The sequence below is a fragment of the Micropterus dolomieu genome, linkage group LG01 (genome assembly GCF_021292245.1).
Source record: "Micropterus dolomieu isolate WLL.071019.BEF.003 ecotype Adirondacks linkage group LG01, ASM2129224v1, whole genome shotgun sequence".
In the NCBI taxonomy this organism is placed as follows: Eukaryota; Metazoa; Chordata; class Actinopteri; order Centrarchiformes; family Centrarchidae; genus Micropterus; species Micropterus dolomieu.
The window spans coordinates 1,668,652-1,684,511 of record NC_060150.1 but is presented as its reverse complement, the minus strand read 5'-3'; the positions used below and the strand labels follow the sequence as shown (position 1 = coordinate 1,684,511).

The 15,860-nt window shown below is 42.4% G+C and overlaps 4 protein-coding genes across 5 annotated transcripts in view; 1 reads left to right on the top strand and 3 right to left on the bottom strand.

Moving 5' to 3' along the window:
• Window positions 1–2,076, top strand: part of pcid2 (PCI domain containing 2) — a 12,025-nt gene extending 9,949 nt beyond the window's left edge. For both annotated transcript variants that reach the window (XM_046051069.1, XM_046051060.1), the window contains exons 12-15: window positions 358–431; window positions 513–638; window positions 1,656–1,779; window positions 1,865–2,076. In XM_046051069.1, coding sequence (XP_045907025.1) covers window positions 358–431; window positions 513–638; window positions 1,656–1,779; window positions 1,865–1,954 — 414 coding nt within the window. In that variant the 3' untranslated portion in view covers window positions 1,955–2,076. The remainder of the gene's footprint in view (window positions 1–357; window positions 432–512; window positions 639–1,655; window positions 1,780–1,864) is intronic.
• LOC123972328 (venom prothrombin activator porpharin-D-like) overlaps window positions 1–10,536 on the bottom strand; it is an 11,080-nt gene extending 544 nt beyond the window's left edge. The window contains exon 1 of the mRNA XM_046051762.1: window positions 10,410–10,536. The gene's annotated coding sequence lies outside the window, so the exon portion shown is untranslated. The remainder of the gene's footprint in view (window positions 1–10,409) is intronic.
• On the bottom strand, window positions 2,379–7,662 carry prozb (protein Z, vitamin K-dependent plasma glycoprotein b). Its single transcript, XM_046050730.1, has 8 exons — window positions 7,569–7,662; window positions 6,748–6,908; window positions 6,553–6,577; window positions 5,507–5,674; window positions 5,141–5,278; window positions 4,982–5,061; window positions 4,039–4,177; window positions 2,379–3,876 (listed from the first exon to the last, which is right to left on the bottom strand). Exons 1-8 carry the CDS (start codon window positions 7,660–7,662, stop codon window positions 2,906–2,908), a joined length of 1,776 nt encoding a protein of 591 aa, XP_045906686.1. The 3' UTR covers window positions 2,379–2,905.
• f7i (coagulation factor VIIi) overlaps window positions 9,233–15,860 on the bottom strand; it is an 11,697-nt gene continuing 5,069 nt past the window's right edge. Inside the window, exon 9 of the mRNA XM_046051916.1 lies at window positions 9,233–10,158. Coding sequence (XP_045907872.1) covers window positions 9,966–10,158 — 193 coding nt within the window. The 3' untranslated portion in view covers window positions 9,233–9,965. The remainder of the gene's footprint in view (window positions 10,159–15,860) is intronic.

Here is a 15,860-nt window from a genome sequence, read left to right as displayed (position 1 = left end):
TCCCAGGGCTCCCAGTGTGACTGCAGGTTCAGATCCCAGGGCTCCCAGTGTGACTGCAGGTTCAGATCCCAGTATGACTGCAGGTTCAGATCCCAGGGCTCCCAGTGTGACTGCAGGTTCAGGTCCCAGGGCTCCCAGTGTGACTGCAGGTTCAGATCCCAGTGTGACTGCAGGTTCAGGTCCCAGGGCTCCCAGTGTGACTGCAGGTTCAGATCCCAGGGCTCCCAGTGTGACTGCAGGTTCAGATCCCAGGGCTCCCAGTGTGACTGCAGGTTCAGATCCCAGGGCTCCCAGTGTGACTGCAGGTTCAGATCCCAGGGCTCCCAGTATAACTGCAGCTTGTTGCTGGTGTTTCAGGGTCACATGCCGACTCATCAGCTCCTGAGGAAATATGACCTCATGCAGTTTGCCGACGTCACCAAAGGCGTGAGGTAAGCAGGGGGTTGGAGGCGGTAACGCAGGAAGTGACATGATGGCGTCAGGTGACCTGTGTGTGTGTGTGTGTGTGTCAGTGAAGGGAACCTGCTGCTGCTGAACGAGGCTTTGTCCAAACACGAGACCTTCTTCATCCGCTGTGGGATCTTCCTCATCCTGGAGAAGCTGAAGATCATCACCTACAGGAACCTCTTCAAGAAAGTGTGAGTTTCTCAGATCCTGTTCGTCAGATAAATAAAGACGCGTCAGTGTTTCAGTGGACGTCAACACGAGTGATCGGGTCACTGTGAGCCGGACTCGGTATGAAACTAGTGTCCCCCTTTAGATTTGTTCATCCAGGTACTTGCCTCGTAGTTTCGGTCGTCATCATTTGTTGACATTCCCCCAACTACTCATACATGGACGCTTGGTCACGGCCCCGTGGCGTCGCTTTTTAACACCCGGGGTATCACTTAAGCGTTGTTTTTGGACGTGTAGGGCTTCCGCGGTCATGTTAGCGACAATAAATATCAACCCGTTCTTACTCGTCACATATGGACACATGGTCAAGACCCGTCGGCGTCAGTTTGTAACGCACTGGGGAACCTTGTAGTGTCAGCTTTGAACGCTAAAAATAGGTGTAGGATATTTAACTGAAAAGTCAGAGTTAGGAGGTGGTTGGGTGGACGGTGGGCCAGAAACTGGACTTTCATCCAGGAGACTGGTGTTTGTTTCCCGTGTGAAACAAAAACATTAAATGTATTTTTTTATTTATTATGCAAGTCACTTAAATAACGTATGTGAACAGAGTTATTTTATTAACCCAAACCGTGACTTCTATTTTGAAAGTCTAACCAGATGTTCCACATTTATTGTCGCTAACTTGGCTGTGAAGCCCTAAACGTCGCTGCTAAATGTTCGACGCCAAGTGGTCTTGACCAAGCGTCCATATGTGACGAGTTAAGAGTGAAAATGTGTTGTAAATTTGCAGCAGCCAGTTAGACTTTCAAAATAAAAGTAGTGGTTTTAGGAAAAGATCACTGCTAAAATAAATATGTAACTTTACCTCTCGTAAGTTACGCAACTTAAATAAAAACATTAAATGTTAGTTTTAGTTTCACACGGGGAAACAAACACCGGTCTCCTGACTGAAAGTGTCGCCCTCCCGCCTTTAATACGCCCACTGATCGTGTTGAGCCGCTGGCGGCCGCTTGGTGACCTTGGCTGATTCCTGTCTGCAGGTATCTGTTGTTGAGGACTCACCAGCTGCCTCTGGACGCCTTCCTGGTGGCTCTGAAGATGATGCAGGTGGAGGACGTCGACATCGACGAGGTGCAGTGTATCCTCGCCAACCTGATCTACATGGTGAGGTCACACACACAGGAAACAACAACCTGGGAGTCAACGAAGGACAAACGTTGATCTCTTCTGTGTTTTCTGTCTCCCTCAGGGTCACATCAAAGGTTACATCTCCCATCAGCACCAGAAACTTGTGGTCAGTAAACAGAATCCATTCCCTCCTCTGTCCTCAGTCTCCTAGACTACGTTACCCACAATCCCCTCTGGCCGTGACGCTCCGCAGGAAACTTTTCTTCCATTCAGTTAATAATTTTTTTATTTTGTACTGTAAAAAGTGTTGAATAAAACAGATGCTGGTTTGTACTGCGTGTTTCAGGATGATTATTTGACCGATCGTGTTTGCAGGTGTTAACACACACTTCATGAAATTAAACCACCACAGGCTTTGGGTGGTGCATTGTGGGTACTGGAGTCTTTATTTTCATATTTACTTAAAATTACTATTTCTTATTCAGCACTTTCACATGAGAAATTTACAAACTGCTGACATTAAATATGATCTGTGGCTTCATAAATTAAAAATTTAGGTTTTACTGTTAGCACAAATATCAAATAAATGCTAGATTCAAGTCACACTCGACTTCAAAATAAAATTTCACTGGTTTTATACGCGTCATCACAACATTACAGTTTGGATACCTCTGAAATGTGATTGTAAAATAAGGTTTTATTGTCAAAGTTATGTTTCTGTCCTGTAGTAAAAGCCAAAACAAACCTCTTTTCCCCATGACATCGCCTTTTTACTCCCATAATGTGATAAAGTTCTCTTCTAAACAGGAAGTTAGGCAGAATAAAACATACTGAGGTTGTTCCAAGCTGTAAATCCCCCTGATGCTCACAGCTTTGGTGCCGAATGCTCGCCCAGACCAGACCAGACCAGACCCTGGTTCTGCTGGCACCAAGATCATCACCAAATCAAATAAATCAAAGAACCTGGCTCTCAATAACAAACCAAGAAAGAAAACGTAAAGTTGCACATCAGCACAAACGTTTACTGTGGGAAAATGTTTTGCAGTTAAGGAACTGAAAGTTTGGTCCATTGAAGAGATTTTTAGTGAACGTGGAGTTTGATGATGAAAAGTTGGTTTTTTTTTTAAACATAGTTTTAAAGATGGCGGCGGGGGGCGGGCTGTTAGGGATTCTCAGGATACACGCTGACTTGGGGGGTCATGTGGTCCTCTGCGGCCTGCAGCCTCGGTCTGATCCAGCTCATGTAGCGGGAAAGTTTGGTGAACACCAGACCGCCGCCCCCATCACAGCCTGCAGACGATGACAGCAACAGCCCGGTCAGAAAAGCTGTCCCTTTCTGTACTGTGGCAACAGGCGTCCCCTGCAACTGACCGCCACATTGCCCGCCGCTGACCTTTGACCTCGCGTTCCTGTTGCCTTCGGAGGGCTTGTGACTCCTGCTGTTGTAGCTGTCTGCTCCATTTTTCCCATTTTGGGTTCGGTTCTGGTTCACTGTTTGTTTATTCAGCCTCCCCATGGCGCCGTTTTGGTTCCCTGAAGGTCTAATTGATCTTCCATGGGCGCCAGTTGGGTTCCCTGTAGGTCCAGCTGATCTTCCTTGGGCGCCAGTTGGGTTCCCTGTAGGTCCAGCTGATCTTCCTTGGGCGCCAGTTGGGTTCCCTGTAGGTCCAGCTGATCTTCCTTGGGCGCCAGTTGGGTTCCCTGTAGGTCCAGCTGATCTTCCTTGGGCACCAGTTGGGTTCCCTATAGGTCCAGCTGATCTTCCTTGGGCACCAGTTGGGTTCCCTATAGGTCCAGCTGATCTTCCTTGGGCGCCAGTTGGGTTCCTCATGCAGAACATTTTGTTACTGAGCGGATGCGAAACATTCAGCTGACGGCGACACTCCTCCAGCGTCATGTAGACTAACGTCTTGGTCGCACCGACCCCCCGTCTCACGGCGACGCCCGTCCTCCCAGGATGCATCAGGATGTTTTCGCTGAAGTCCTTAGGGGGCAGGCAGAGGTGTATGAGGGTGGAGCTAAAGGGCAAGGGGCCGGCCAGCTCGAGGAGGGCGAGGTCATTGTCGTGGTGATCTGTATGGAAACGGTCGTGTACGTACAGAGCCCGGACAGGGATGAGCGTCTTCTTATCGCCTGAGAGACGAGAGACAAGACGTCAAAATATTATCGTCCAGCTGACTTTTATTGTGACGTGGAAGAACAATGTATAAATATTTGATCAAATTTTAGGACTAAATCGGCCACTAGAAAGTCAGCAGGTTGAAGTTAAATTAGTTGGTTTAAAAGTCTCAATACCGGAGACCACGAAGTAGTTGGAGGGATAGAAGCCGGATCCTGGGTCCAGGAAGAGGCAGCGGGCGGCGGTCAGGACAGAGCGTCGACCCAACACCACGCCACCACAGAGCTCCACCCTACTGCTGTTCACCAGGGACACCTGGAGACAAACACACAGCAGAAGCACATATAAGGTCACAAGAGATGATACTGATTTGCCAAACATAGAAGGACTCGGGTAAGAAACGGGACAGCATGTGGAGAAGAGCTGATTATTGTTCCATTAATATCTGTGAGATGTTAGTAGTGCTTTCTTAGTTTGGGCCAGAAGGAGCGTTAATCCTCTTGGAACGTTTTACAGGAATCACTGCTCAGAACTAAATAAAACTTTAAATATGGAGGTTTTTTGGTTTCAATATTATTTGTGAACAAATCAGCAATCCGTGTGTAAATGTGTAATCTGTAAGAATAAAACACTTTCCACAAACACAAAAAGAAGATTTGTAAACTCACAAAAATATTTAGCAAATATTAAACAGATATGCAAATACACAAACAAATTCCACAAATAAAATATCTGCGTGACACGAATCTATTTTCATTCCACCGGCGGAAAGCTTGTTTCAAACTTCCGAGTATGTAGAACCGAGATCGACAAATACAAGCGGGCCTCACAAATGCCTGTTCGAAAGTTGTAAATTTTAGGAAGATATTCACAAATGATTTTCAACAATTTATAAATGAATTTAATATATTTACAGATATTTTTTTTTGTGGAATTTGTTTGTGTATTTGCAGATCTGTTTTTTATTTCTTTTTGTGTTTGTGGAAAGGGTTTTATTTTTAGAGTTTACACATTTACTCACAGATTGCTGATCAATTCACACAAATGATGAAACAAAATTAACTCCATATTAAAACAACTCTAGCTAAGGCTTCCTGTGATTGGCTGAGAGGATCTTACCTGCCAGGGACAGTTTCCATGGTGACATACAGAGGCGGTTGTGTTGAACTTGCCAGGAAGTCGTCCACAGGGAAACTCCACTGAGGACACAAAGCCTTTGTTATTTCACCGGTTTGAGCTGGTTTAGTAAACATGGTTGGTGTGGTGGGGGGGTCAGACCTTCAGGCAGGCAGCTGCGTCCGTCAGTCTGTAGTTTGAATCCTGACACGCAGGAGCAGGTGAAGGTGATGGTGTGGTGGGACACCGTGCACATCTGGTGACAAGCTTTTGGACCGTCAGTCGGACACTCGGAGATTTCTGAAATGGACAGAAGTAGCTAAAGTAAAAAAAAAAATCAAGTTTCAGGGATGTGATGTAAAGTGTCGCCACGGATACGATGGATAGTTACGCCACAGGTCTGAAAACGTCACCAGAATGAATAAACTGGGGAAACTGAGGATCCCCTGAGTGCACCACAAGTTTTGGTCTACAGGCTACGCCCCTCTTTGGGGGCGGGGCTACACTTGGCTGTGGGTGTGGTCAAACCTCTGATGATTTGTGGCGCGGAGGTCACGTGACCCTCCGGCTTGTGCGGTGCTCCCAGTTCACAGAGGGGTCCGTGGTGGGGGGCGGTGCAGGAGCAGTGGAACCCCCCCACCTTGTCGGTGCAGTTCCCCCCGTGGAGGCAGGGGTTGGGCTGACACTGGTCCCCATCTGCTCAGAGACACAGAGGCTGATCAGACGACGAATAAACAAACTAACGTTTGAGAAATAAAAATAAAGAAACCCTGTGTTTTCTATAAAATGTCAAGAAAATATCTCCGGGCAGGAACTTCATGGTGCTTTATAGTAACACTCCACTTCATCTCGGAGGGAAATGTGCTTCTTACTGCTCTACATTTGTCTGACCGCTTTAGTTACTAGTTTAGATTCAGATTATTTACACAAAATATAAATTAACTAATAAATGATGACGTATTATTACAGGTTAAATCTACCCAGCAGTTTATAAAGTCTTTAAAATAAGCTTTTACACTAAAGTGATGACCATATTAATTCATTAGTAATTATAACTTAATAATATATAGTTTATTTTTCTGAAATGGGCCGTTCTGCATTAGGTGTACTTTTACTTTTGGTAAATTAAGTAAATTTGATACTAATAATTTTGCAGTTTTGTCTGCATGGTGTTTACTTGTAACAGAGTATTTCTGTGTTATTACTACTTTTACTGAAGTATCTGAGTACTTCTTCCACCAGGCTGTGAAAACCTGAGGTTACAGTAAATTATGTACTTTTAAAAAACGTGGAAGTAATTTATAGATTTCTAGATTTGTTTGTTTTTATTATTTAGTTTATAGCACTATTTTACTAAAAATCTGTGTATAAGTAATGAAAAGAAATTAACGAAAAAATAAACATCAAATGACTCATGCGTAGTGATAAATAATCTGGCCATTACAAGCACTGCATCTCAGAAATCACATTTATTAATTTGTAGATTTTCAGCATTTGTAAAATAAGAATTAAAAGTATATTTTTCCAGTTTCCATTAATTAAAACCTTTTGATTTAATGTGAAAGGGATCTCACCTTGGTAAACAGTCCAGAAGGCGTACTGAAGAGAAACAAACAGAAACAGGTTCCTGCTTCTCCAAATACTTTTTCATTTTGAGGGCAAAAGGTAAAATGAGAGAAAATCATCTTGTTCTTAACGAAACTTCATCTTAACAGCCAAAATTCATGCGCGTCACTGATAATTGTGATCATTATTGGGGAGAGTCTGACCGTCTTGTCGTTGTCCTCGAAGTACTCGCGGGCCTCCTCGTAGTTGCACAGCTCCTCGTAACACTCGCGCTCCAGGTTCCCCTGCAGGATCTCCTCCAGCAGGAACATGTTGGCCCGTTTGGACCGCAGGAACACATCGTGGGTCTGAGGAGCCTGAAACACTGAAAACACAACAGGTCCAATAACTACAACTTAGTAAATCAGAAATCCGTTACTGACATTCAAAGTCGTAACTACAGAAACATTTTATACGATTTGATAATTTGTTGTGATTTATTGTCATATCTCAAGCAAAATCATAATTATGACATATGTTGTTACTGTGAACTGTTTGATATGTAATTTAGAATTAACTTTCATAATTATGGCCAGTGATGGAAGAAGTATTCAGATCTTTTACTTCATGAAAAGTACCACTCAATGTAAAAATAGTCCTGCAGTTATAATCAGGTCAAATCTACTTAAAGTGTCAAAGTAAAAGTACTCATTACATAGTAAAATGTACACTTAATGTTCCCATAAGAAGTGCTAATTGTCTCTAAGTCATAATTACGACACACTGGGTGCAGCAGAGGTGAAAAACAGTCTGTTACATGATTTGCGTTCAACATATTTTTGGCACAAATAGACCACCATACATTTCATACGTTTAATGTTAAACATTTAAAAGTTTAACTTTTAATATCAGCTGTTTGATTTAACTGTTTCCTGCTTGATTGGTGACTTGGTTGTTTGTTTAAAATCTTTTGAAATCTGACTTTAAACAAACAAAACTGAGCCGACAGGCCGAAACTAAAGACCGCAGAGTTCAGAGGTCTTACCTTGTCCATGGATGACGACCTGAAGGAAGCAGGCAAGGAGGGAGAGAGACAGAACAGACGCTCGACAACAAGCCGCCATGATGCTGACCGCCATGACACTGACTTCACTCCCACACACACACACAGATGAGTCACAACCCATTCATTAAACAAGTGACATGACGTAACCTTAAATCTGAAGTCATAACATTAAAGAGTCTGCAACGCTAATTATAAAAATATCATTGTTGGAAAAGCTTCAACAAAACTCCATTACAAATTTAATCAAATGTAGAAGCTATATGTCATTTATAGTTTATAGGTGAACTTGTGCTGCGGTTATACATCTTATCTTACACGTCTTTTAAAGCTCTTTTCACACGAGTCTGATTTTCACCTGCGCAGGTCGGATCTCTTTCCATAAAGAGTTAAAAGTATAAAATAAACGGTTCTCTGTAAACAGTGTGTTCCCACCGTGGACTCTGGCCTGTCCTCTCTCTCATGTCCTCAAACCACACAAAACAAGCAGCAGGTCCGACCTCTGAAACTTCAATATTCAGTAGGTTTGTTTATTTGAGGTAAACAAGGAGGGATTTCATCAGAAGAAGGAAAGAACATGACGAGAAATGAAGCTGGACACAGTGCCGGGGGGATTAAATTGTTCTGAAAGTCGCCTTGCAACAAGAAAGTTTTAGGGGTTAAGCCCTCCATAATAATTTCCCTGAGTCATAATCGACCTGAGGTTCCAGGAAATGTAGACGTCCTGATCTGTGTTGTTGTTCCTAACAAAGACTGAGAGCCTCCCGTCAAGCTAGCAGCTCTGTAAGGCTGAGCTAAATGCTAACATGCTCACCAGGTGTTATGTTCACCATTAGCATTGGCTAACATTAGCTTCGATTAGGAGATCAGTCAGCTGGCGATTTCCAATTTAGCTGCAACAAACAATTATTTTAATTATTGAGTAATTTACCATTTACTTTAAGGATTCATTGATAATTCATGTTCTCTATAAATACTAAAATAAAATTGACTTTGAGTCCAAAGTGACGTCTTTTTTTTGTTTCATGAGTGATTTCATATTCTTGTAAGATTTTCTAATTAATCGACTTGTAATTTAATCTATAAAATGTCAGAACATGACAAGTTCCCAGAGCCCAAGTTGACGTCTTCAGCTTTTTTTGGTTGACCGACCGTCCAAACCCCAAAGGTATTCAGTGCACTGATATAACACAAAAGCTGAACATCAGAGACATTAGAAAAGCTGGAACCTGAGAATCAATGACTGAAAATAATTGATTATCACCAATAGTTGACGATTCATTTCTGACAATGACTTGTTGTTTTAGGTTGAGAATTAACTTTGATGGTGAAACAATAGAAAGTCACATGACAAAGAAAAACATAAAAGTACAGATATTTATATTTTTAAGTTACAATAAAATGTACAGATTCCAAAACTGTAAAAAAAAAATTATAAATTTAACGCGATAACCAAAAAGGAAAAGTATATTTTTGCATTGTACCGACCACTTAAACTGTAAAAACAAACAACAATTTGGTAAATCGGATGCAGAGTTTGACTTAATTTATACGTGTAGAAGTCACACTCCTTCAGATAAACTGAAAAAGTAAATACATTTTGTAATATTATAGTTTTAATCACACAAAAACTTCATGCATCAGACTGTTGTAATATTTCTTTATTTGCTTTTAATTCAGTTTAAAAAGCAAATTTCTGACAGTGAGTAATAAAAAATACATCAAAACTTGTTTTTTTTACATAATTTCAGTTCAATTTTAATTTCAGTTCCTCCTGGTCCAAACTGTGCTGACATATTTTTTTCTAATACTGAACAGCAAACTGTTTCCATCAGCAAACAGCAGACAGACTTAGAGACTGTTCAGATGGTGGAGACCAAAAACGGAGCTAAAAGAGAGTCAATATTAGACTTTAATCAGATGAGATGAACATGTTTACAGTTTGGTCTGCTGCCTCATTTGAACAAAAAAAGGCATCAATTATTGCAGCTTTAACCAAGTAGAAAATATGAAGGACCAAGAATTGATCCCTGAGGAACCCCACAAGTAATAATGAACAATCTCAATGAGAAGATCGTGTTGCTCTGTGTCTGCTGGGTGTGGACGTAGGCAGCTGGTTGCTAATATGTCAGACACAACTTCTTTATAAAGTAGTTTTTACAGGCTGTTCTGCTGCCTGCAAGTGGCAAGAAAAATTAATTAATGCAGCTTTAAGAATGTCAGTAATGTCTTTAAATCAGTGATAAATGTTAAATTATGACTGTCTGTGGCAGAAATGTGACTGTGTAGAAGTCTCAAACATAAAATCAGTGATTACATAAGAAGAACAATGTGTGGCTCTACTCAGTGGACTTGAGAAGAAAAATGAAATCCGCCGTCTTACAGAAACAGCCTCTTGATGGGGCCGTGGTGCCTCTTCGCCCTCCTGCCACTCTTCTCTTTGGGCATTAGCTTCTTCATGCCTTCCTGGATCCAGCCGATGTACTTGGACACCTGGGTGTAGACTCCGTATTTGCCTTTGCGTGCGCAGCCTTCGCCCCAGCTCACGATGCCGGTGACGAAATAGGTGCTCTGGTAGCGAGTGACGTGCGGCCCGCCGCTGTCACCTTGGCAGGCGTCCTTGGCTATTGTGTCGTAGCCGGCGCAGAACATGCGAGTAGAGATGCGCAACTGGGTGGATTCCATGCAGGTGAGCCGATCCACGTAGGGCATGGTGAGGCGCTGCAAGATGGTGGACGGCTGCCGACCCTCGCCGAGACGGCCGAAACCGCTGACCATGCCGTCCTGCTGCTTCATCAGCACCTGCAAGAGGAGGCGAGAAATGTAACACGTAGGGAAATGTGCTTATTCACATTCTTGCAGAGAGTTAGATGAGAAGATCAAAACCACGCTAATAACTGTCTGTAAGATAAATATAAACAGCAGGTTAGCTTAGCTTAGCATAAGCACTGGAAACAGCTAGCCTGGCTCCGTCTACCAGCACCTCGGAAATTCTCTAGTTAAAGCGTTAAATCTCATTTTTACACAACAACCCGAGTGTGAAAACGATTATGTGCTGGACTATTTCTTGGCCCGGACCAGTAACTTCCTGACATCTGCGCTGGTTGCCTGGCACAGAGCCAAGAAATAGTTTGTGTGTATTATTTAAACAAAAGACGAAGAAGAAGTTCAGAAGTGCTGGAAGGTGGAGTTTGTCACCTTTGGCAGAGCCAGGTCAGCTGTTTCCATTCTTCATGATGAGCTGAGCTAAACAGCTGCTGGCTGTAGATTTCAATTTACCTTACAGACACGAGATCAATCTTCTCGTCTAATGCTCAGGGAGAAAGCAAATATACATTCTAAAATATAGAACTGTGGTTTGACTGGTTTAAAAGTTTACCTTTTCAGCAAAATCTTGCTCAGGTAAGCAGGCTGGCAGGATGTACCTGGTGAACTTGATGGGCGTGGCCAGTTTGATGAGTGCAATGTCGTTGTGGTAGGTGTCCGGTCTGTATTTATTGTGGGTCATAATAGTTTCCACATTGTGAGTAGCTTCATTACCGTGATCCACCAACACGTCGAACTCACCTGAATACACAGAAATAAAAAAGTATTTTAGTAGAGAAACTTCAGGATTAACCGCTGTAGACAATTATAACAACACCTTTTATATAGGAAATGCAGCAGCTCAACTTTCTTTAAGTATAAAAGCAAATCTAAAATGTGAAAGTACAAAAAATGTAATAAATTAAGTCATAACTAAAAATGTCTTCTTCTTCTTTCTATATTAAGGCACCTTTAATTAAATGTTTTAAGGTGCTTTAAAGAAAGAAAAATGCACTTTAGTAGTTATTAATGCTGTCAATACAGAATAAGCTAAATTATTCCAAACAGGTAAACACATTATCACATTATTACATTATTATCTAATTACATTCGGCCCCTCGTTATTACAGTGTTACAGTGTCATAATTACAAAGTAGATCTGTATCTCGTATTTTGAAAAACGTATCTTAAAATTACTGTCATGATAATCTCAAAAGAAGTATTTCAAATTTATGAAAATAAATAAGCAAATTATATATAACCTCATAATCACAAATCAGATCTGTAACTAAAATAATAGCTGTATAGCCCATACACAACCATAATGTTGTTTAGTACAATCCCTTATATTTACAAAAATCCTACACAAGCTAATAATATCTAATAATCAGAGCTGCATGTGATTCAGAGACCCACCGAGCTTGATGTAGATGTAGCGTGATTGGTTCATGCAGTGTGCGGCGGTCAGGATGATGTATTCATTCAGGATGGTTCCTCCACAGAACCCTTGATCGTCTTCATTCAAGAGGAGAGCCTGAGAGGACGAGCGGGGAAAAAACTGTTATTATCACACTGACTCTGCAATTATGGACTTCCAGGTATCTTCAGATGTCTAATGGACTGCAAAGTGTCCATGTACAGTGGACACCTGGATAATAATGGACAGTCTGTGTGCAGGACGGGGCTGTAGGCTACACCAGATTAGTCTAAGCTTGTACATGATGTTCAACATTTTCACACTCAGGTTGGTGTGTAAAAATGAGATTTAACGCTTTAACACCAGCTGAAATGCAGCTGTTATGTTACTTAATTACTACCAAAAGACAAAGTTATTCTACTATCAGCTTTCCTGTTCAGTAAGGTGACCAGATTTCTGAAATGAAAACTGGGGACATTTTTGGTTTGTCATTAAATAATATAATGTTGTTATATATGAAATAAAAAAGGAGATCATTTCGGTTTTATAATCTGTCCAATATAACTCTTCTGAATAAAAAGTCATTTTGAGGCATAATCTACCTTTCAGTCAATAAGAAGAAGCTGCTGTCACTTTCTGCTAAGTCATCTACTCCCCTTCCACCAGTGCCGCTTATCAACTGCCTGAAGAACATCAACAACTGGATGGACAGTAACCTCCTCAAACTCAATAAAGACGAAACAGAACTCGTGGTGTTTGCACCACAGTTACTTCTCAAAAAGGTTGGTGACATCACACTGGACGTGGATGGCTGCTCAATCTCTGCATCCCCTCAAGCACGCAATCTGGGCGTCCTCATGGACTCCACCCTCTCCTTCCAACAGCACATCAAAAACACTATTAAAACTGCCTTTTACCATCTCCAGACTCCGACAGTGCCTCTCCAACTCTGTAGCTGAGACCCTCATCCACTCCTTCATCACCTCCCAACTTGACTATTGTAACGGTATCCTGTTCGGTCTGCCCAGCAAGGCTACTGACAGACTCCTTAAATCAAAGTTATTATTATTATTATTATTATTATTATTATACATTTACTGGCAGAATATTTTCCTCCTCTCCTCTCAGATGACGGTGAGAGGAAGCTAGCCAAGCATTAAGTGTTACCGTGTCCGCACAATGTGCGAGTGAAAACATTAGTAGCGCACTGATTCATGATCGTGGGAAATTGTAGTATTGGCGGTCATAATTCAGCAGCGGCGCCCCGTCACTCCTGAATGAATATAGGGGAAACACTGATGGACTTCAAGGTCACCATGTGGAGACAGTAATGGACTCTCAGGTGTGTCAAAGGTAACACCTCAGCCTTTACCTCCCTATCCTTTTTTAATATAAGGGTATCTCATTATCGCAAAAGATCTACCTGCCATGGGCATTCTCCTGGTGGACAGTCCTCTCCGCCGACGATGCGGGTCATACTCGCCATTTGAGAGGTGATTAAGGCCTCTAAAAGCGTGGATTTTGGCAGAATCTGGCTGTTGTTGCTATTCTTAGAAAGTGAGGAGTCTGACTGATGAACTGCGTCCGACACATCCTTCGGCTTGGTGGAGTTGTTGTTAGCGTTCCCGTCCGTCGCATTTGTCCGCTCGTACCTGAAAACAGTCCGGGTCATTCCGGTGATGATGGCGCCACACTTGAAGGTTTCTGCAAGAGTTTGTGTGAGATTTAGAGATCAGGACTTGTACACGAAAATGTTGAATCACTGAAAGAGCCATGCTGGATTTGATTCTGAAAATAGAACAGCGATTAGATTCTGATACTTCTTGTGTACAAGTGGAAATTTTGTCCTGATGGTGGTGCTACAGGAAAGGTTGGAGGGTCACCAAAGTCTTTAGTCTTCACCTGAAGACCATGGCTTTGGTCAAAGAATGAGAAGTTATGGTGGTATATTGGCTTTGATCATGATAGACAGTCATTAGGCCTCCATCCATCCATCCATCTATCGCCAACCGCTTATCCTGCCTACAGGGTCGCGCGGGGCTGGAGCCAATCCCAGCTGACACTGGGCAAAAGGCGGGGTCCACCCTGGACAGGTCGCCAGTCCATCGCAGGGCCACATATAGACAAACAATCAGTCACACTCACACCTAAAGACAATTCAAGGTCACCAGTTAACCTAGGCCGCATGTCTTTGGACGGTGGGAGGAAGCCAGAGTGTCATTAGGTCTCACCACTCTTTAATTTGCTGAAAATATTCTCTAAATAGGACCTGTGGTGTCTAAGATACAACATGGCACTCGACCACAGTGAGACCAGTGAAAGACCATTTAGACTCTCGAGTCTCCCTCACCATTGGAGTGGCAGCTCTTGTAATCTGACGCCAGGAAATATCCGTTAGCGCAGGAGCACCGTGCGTTTCCTCGGACTACGTTGCAGAAGTGTTGGCAGCCGCCATTTTTGTTCTCACACAGCTCAGGAATAACTGCAAAAACAAAGGAAACACTGTCAAGACCAAGACCGGAAGGACTACCGGACTACCCACCAGGTAGCAAAACACTGCTGCCGGACAAGAACATTAATATTGGACAATTCAGCCTGGAACACATTTCATGTCAACGTTTCCTACAATCACTATGATATCCCTGCATGGCAGGTCTGTAATGGGATGAGGTCTTCTACACCCTGACCTCTTTAACGCTACATGAAGGACATACTACTTCCTGCATTGGCACTAAACGTAAACTGTGACTAACTTGGGTAGGGAAACTCTAACCCTCCTCCGACACGGAAATCAGTTTGTGTGGAGGCAATGTCCGACTTAAGATGGAAATTGTGTGTAACAAGTTGATAAATTGGTCTTATATCAGGCAAAGATTGGCTTCCTCTTTCAAAACAATCAAAAACTCAGAGAAAATAAAGTTTTGTTAGATACAGGAGACAAAAGTTTAACTGCTTGCAAACTTTTGGGACATCCAGGGTTTTTCTAAAGGAAACTGAGCTTGAGCTCTATTGTCCAGAGTGACTTCAGTTCTGTACCGATTTCACAGTTGAAGCCCTGGTACCCGGTCTGGCAGTAGCAGGTGTAGCTACCGATTCCGTCTTTGCAAAGTCCATTATGAGCACAGGGTAACGAGATACATGCATCGCCATCTGCAGGACAAACAGAGCAGATTCAATCACACTATTTTAGTGAGACGTAACTTTGAAGACTAAACTTTTTTTTTTACATTCTTTGTTACACATTTTTACTGTGTTAAATTTCTTAATTTGCCAGTCTTAGTCAGTGTGGTCATTTTGACAACACAGAACGAATGCCTTACCAACATATTTGGCCCAGAATTCATTCTGCAAAAAAGAAAAACTGAGAATTAAATATCTCAAACCAACTTAAAACCTGATCAGTATTTCTCAGAGAAGAATGATTAAAGCTTTTTGGCTTTATAGAGTGTTAAATGCAAATTATTTGAGCTTTTGGATCCGAAACTTGGAAAATTAAACAGCAAAAACAGACTCAATGTGTCTTTTCTATATGTTGGTGGTTGTTTGTTAGCAAGTCCAAACTAAATCCAAGAATTAGCTTCAATGCTAACTGTTCCAAAAACCAGAAATCTCTTTTTTCTACACTTGTTCAATAAAGAAGATCCAAATGTCAATCTGGCAACTGTGGAGTTGTTGGAAGAGGTTTTAATGGAGCTATGCTAGCACCCTGCTTCCAGCCTTTGTGCTAAAGTAGCTTAAGCTAAGCTACGCTACGATCTTGTTGTCTGATTCTGGGTAAAACAGTAGGGTTTCCCAAAGTTATGTGGTTGTTTCTTCGAGACTTGTTATGATGGATTTTGTGCGACAGCAGTGTTGGTGTGTAGTTGCAGGAGGTCTGTACAGTTTTGTCTACGTCTTCGAAGATCTCTCGCGCCTCCTCCCAGCTGCAGCGCTCCTCCACACACTCCCTCTCCATGTTGCCTGGTTTAAACTCCTCAAAAATGCTGTTGGCTCGTCTCTGCCGCTTCAGCACCTGATTGGCCTCCTCACCGTCCAAGAAGACTGGTGAGAGA